Here is a 3,737-nt window from a genome sequence, read left to right on the forward strand (position 1 = left end):
GCTATTGCGGTGCAAATAGCGGTAGCGGAGTCTACCGCTACGATTTCATTGATTGTGGTGAACAACAGCGCTTGTAAGCGCTTTTCGCTTGCCAAAGTGCTCGAAAGCGAGAAATACCAGTAAATAGCGATAAATAGAAATATTGCTCATTTATCTATGCTTGAAGGTTTTATTTTTATGTCAAGTTTCAAATAGTTAATACAATTATGTATCTACTAATCAGTGTTTTTCTATTGTTGAGAAATTTTCTACTAGAGACTTGAAATTTGAAAGAATGTGACCAATAACAGACTTTTTGATAAACATGTATGCTTTTTCGTTCTGTACAATACTTTTGTTAATATTATGTGATCATTACACGTCTATTTCATGCTTAGGATCTCTATATATCATCTAATATATATTTATAGAATTTAAAGCTTTTTCTTTAATTTTTCTTTTTTGAATATTTATACATATTTAAATTGGACTGTTATTATACATTGTGCTTTTTGCCACTATAGCCCTAAGTAACTTTAGCGGTGCCTCACCGCGACGCGAAGCTATCCTTTATCGTAACCTTGTTCCTCAATTGCATTGTAGTTCAATGGTATAAAGGAGGGCAAGCCAATTAGGTTACATGAACATATGAATATTTGGGAGGGAGACGGGACAAAGGGGGAGAATTTTTTTTGTTTGTTTATGTGTTTATTTTGGTTTTTTTTTTGGGGAGAGGGATCAAGTTCTTTAGAGGTTGTGTTAGCTTGGTTGTAGGTTGCAACTAGGTTCTAACTTAGAGCTAGGGGTGGGGCACCAGGTCGGGTATATTTGCAAACTCGTTTTCTTGGCTTGTGTTTAGGCTCGGCCTGACCCGATCCCCATGTAGGATGGGTTGGTCTTAGCCCACTAGTAGTAATGGGCTGTGGGGCGAGTTGGGTTCACCCTACTCCGCCAGCTCGGCTCTGCGAAGGAGCTGAGTTCGCTTGTGGGTGGGTTGGTCCACTCGTCTCGACCCGTTGGGCCTGCAAATTGTCCATTATTGTTCTTATTAAATATGATAATAGTTTTATGAGCATAAATCTATATAATTTGTAAATAATTAAATTGAATTTTGAGCATAGGCAATTGAAGATCTGCATACTTTGAGAGGAGTATCATCACTTAGCTAATCTTTTAAATCTATTAATAACAATGTTATTTTAGATATAATTTTAAGATACTCAAAAGACTATTACAAAAACTGTTAAAAGATAAAACAAGAAAATTTATGTGTTGTGTGGGTCGACACGTGCCATGACCTTGCTTGTTCCCGGGCTCGCAAATGGGTTGGGAAAAGCTATAAGCCTGGGTACACGTGGCCTAAGTCAGCCCTCTCGACCCCTTGCGAGGCATGAGCTGGTTCGCGCAGCCACTGGGCCCGCACGAGCAAGCCCGCGGGACGAGCCACCTTGATCTGTTGCCCACCCTCACTTAGACTCCAATCTCAACTCAATTAAGTGTTTAAGTTGCATGAGTTTTACCTATTTTATAAGTTTCAATGAAACAAACATTTGTTGAAGATCGGAAAATGTGCTTGTTGTGTGCAATGGTGGAGCCAAGAATTTATAATAGTGGTGTCACAATATAAAAAAAAAATATTACTAATTTTCTCTCACATTCAATGTAATATGAACTTTAATGAGATACAAAAAATATATTTAATTAAGTACAAGTACAATTGACTCTATGTATCTTCATGTTTTAAAATCGTTGCACAATTGCTTTATTCGAAATACTGCTAAATACCTCCTGTTCGACATAAGTTACAAAGTTGTCTTTCATCCATTGAACTCCCATCCATTTGACTACGCATACAATTCTTTATAGTTTTCATTGTAGAAAATGGCATTTCCGTGGAAGCCGTTGAAATTGGTATATGTTATCTTGGAATTGGATCTTTTAAATTAGTAGGTCATCTTTAGGTTGGATCACTATATTTGGGTTTGGGCTATTAAGGGCTAATGGGTCACTCATTTTATTTTAACGGTGTCACTTGTAATTAGTCATAAATTGATCTATGGTTTTTTCAGTTATGGTGTCACTTGACACCACCCTCTTGTATGTACATCTGCCCCTGGTATGCGGGTGTTCTTGAAGCCTTCAAGCAGCAACTAAATAACACTACCTCTATTTTTATTAAGAGAATGTTTAGCAGATGGCAATCAAATCATGTTAGAAAGATAACTACCATTCTTTCACCTAATTTTCAAGAAATATCAGCTATATACATGCCTCCAGAGGCCATTTATCTCAAGCAAAAAATTGTCATCATGTATGGACACTATTCTGCTGTTGGAATCAAGCTAAATAATTGATTATTTAAAAATATCTAGATTAGGAGATGTATAATCTATCCGATTTATTTATATATTTCAATATAGTGTAAATCCTTATTTCAATATACAATTTTAGTTCATATAATCCTTCCATAATCTAATGGAACTTGGGGGCTATTGTATTTGTGATCTATTTTAGTTTTTTCCCCTTTTATTTGAATTGTCAAATTGTCTATGTAAAAATACCCTTCCCATAGTGGATATTTGTTAATGGAAAGTAATGTCTGGTTCTTGGGGAGATGTATAATCTATCCAATTTATTTATATATTTCAGTATAGTGTAAATCCTTATTTCAATATACAATATTAGTTCATATAATCCTTCCATAATCTAACGGAACTCGGGGGCTATTGTATTTGTGATCTGTTTTAGTTTTTTCCCGTTTTATTTGAATTGTCAAATTGTCTATGTAAAAATACCCTTCCCATATTAGATATTTGTTAATGGAAAGTAATGTCTGGTTCTTGGTTGTTTGACAGACTGTTGTGCTCAAGGTTGGCATGTCCTGTGAAGGTTGTGTTGGAGCTGTCAAGAGAGTCCTCACAAAAATGGAAGGTTGTTACTCAATGCCTTTTCTCTCATTTCTGCACTTTCTTGAATCTTAGCATTCGAAAACTCTTTTTAATTATCGTTGTAGTATGATATGTTGTTGTTATCCTTTTCTACTATGTTGCTGATCCTTGTCCTTCAAAAACACTTTGGTTACTGCAAGCTTGAAAGGGCATATCCTGAACCATTTTGCATCACTTTTCATGTTTGTTTCTCATGAATGGTTTCTGGTTCAAATTAAAGTAAAAATGATCTACCGAGACTGATAGTCTGATACAGTCTGAATCAGTTTTGGTGATGGCCGATCAGAAACACATGATGAAGAATTGGTCGCATGTCAAATTTCATTTATGGACCATGATGCTGAAAAATAAAAAAGATGACTTTGTTTATTAATTAATCAGGTTCAGATTAGGTTTCTTTCATATGTATGTTCTGGTCTTTCGCCAATATCATCTCCTCTTTTTATAGTGTGCTTTAGAGCAGGGTTTCAGTTAGGTTTCTGTCAAAATAAGATCCCACCCAAATCTCACTGACTCATCACGTAAGCTAAATAAGCTTGTAGTCAAGATGGATGCAGGATGGATTAGAAAATATGAATTTTGACACCATACCAAACCCATCAACTTATGGTCATTTTCTTTTACAGTTGCCTCTCAAACATTAGAAAAATAGTGCAATCTAATTATTAGCTAAATATAGCACCTTGTAGTGTATAATTTAGTGAAGTAGTGAAGGAGGACTGCATCTTGGCATATGTTTCTGGGGTCATTTTCTCATCAAAGTTTAGTATTTATCTATATAAAAAAATAGTATATATATATGACCACTGG

The 3,737-nt window shown here is 35.3% G+C and overlaps 1 protein-coding gene across 1 annotated transcript in view; it reads left to right on the plus strand.

Annotated features, from left to right (window-relative positions):
- The window catches only part of LOC109830429 (copper transport protein ATX1-like), a 5,881-nt gene that overhangs the window by 1,172 nt on the left and 972 nt on the right, over window positions 1–3,737 (plus strand). Inside the window, exon 2 of the mRNA XM_020397681.1 lies at window positions 2,835–2,910. Within this exon, the coding sequence (XP_020253270.1) occupies window positions 2,835–2,910 (76 nt within the window). The remainder of the gene's footprint in view (window positions 1–2,834; window positions 2,911–3,737) is intronic.

The sequence above is a fragment of the Asparagus officinalis genome, chromosome 2, assembly GCF_001876935.1.
Source record: "Asparagus officinalis chromosome 2, Aspof.V1, whole genome shotgun sequence".
NCBI lineage: Eukaryota > Viridiplantae > Streptophyta > Magnoliopsida > Asparagales > Asparagaceae > Asparagus > Asparagus officinalis.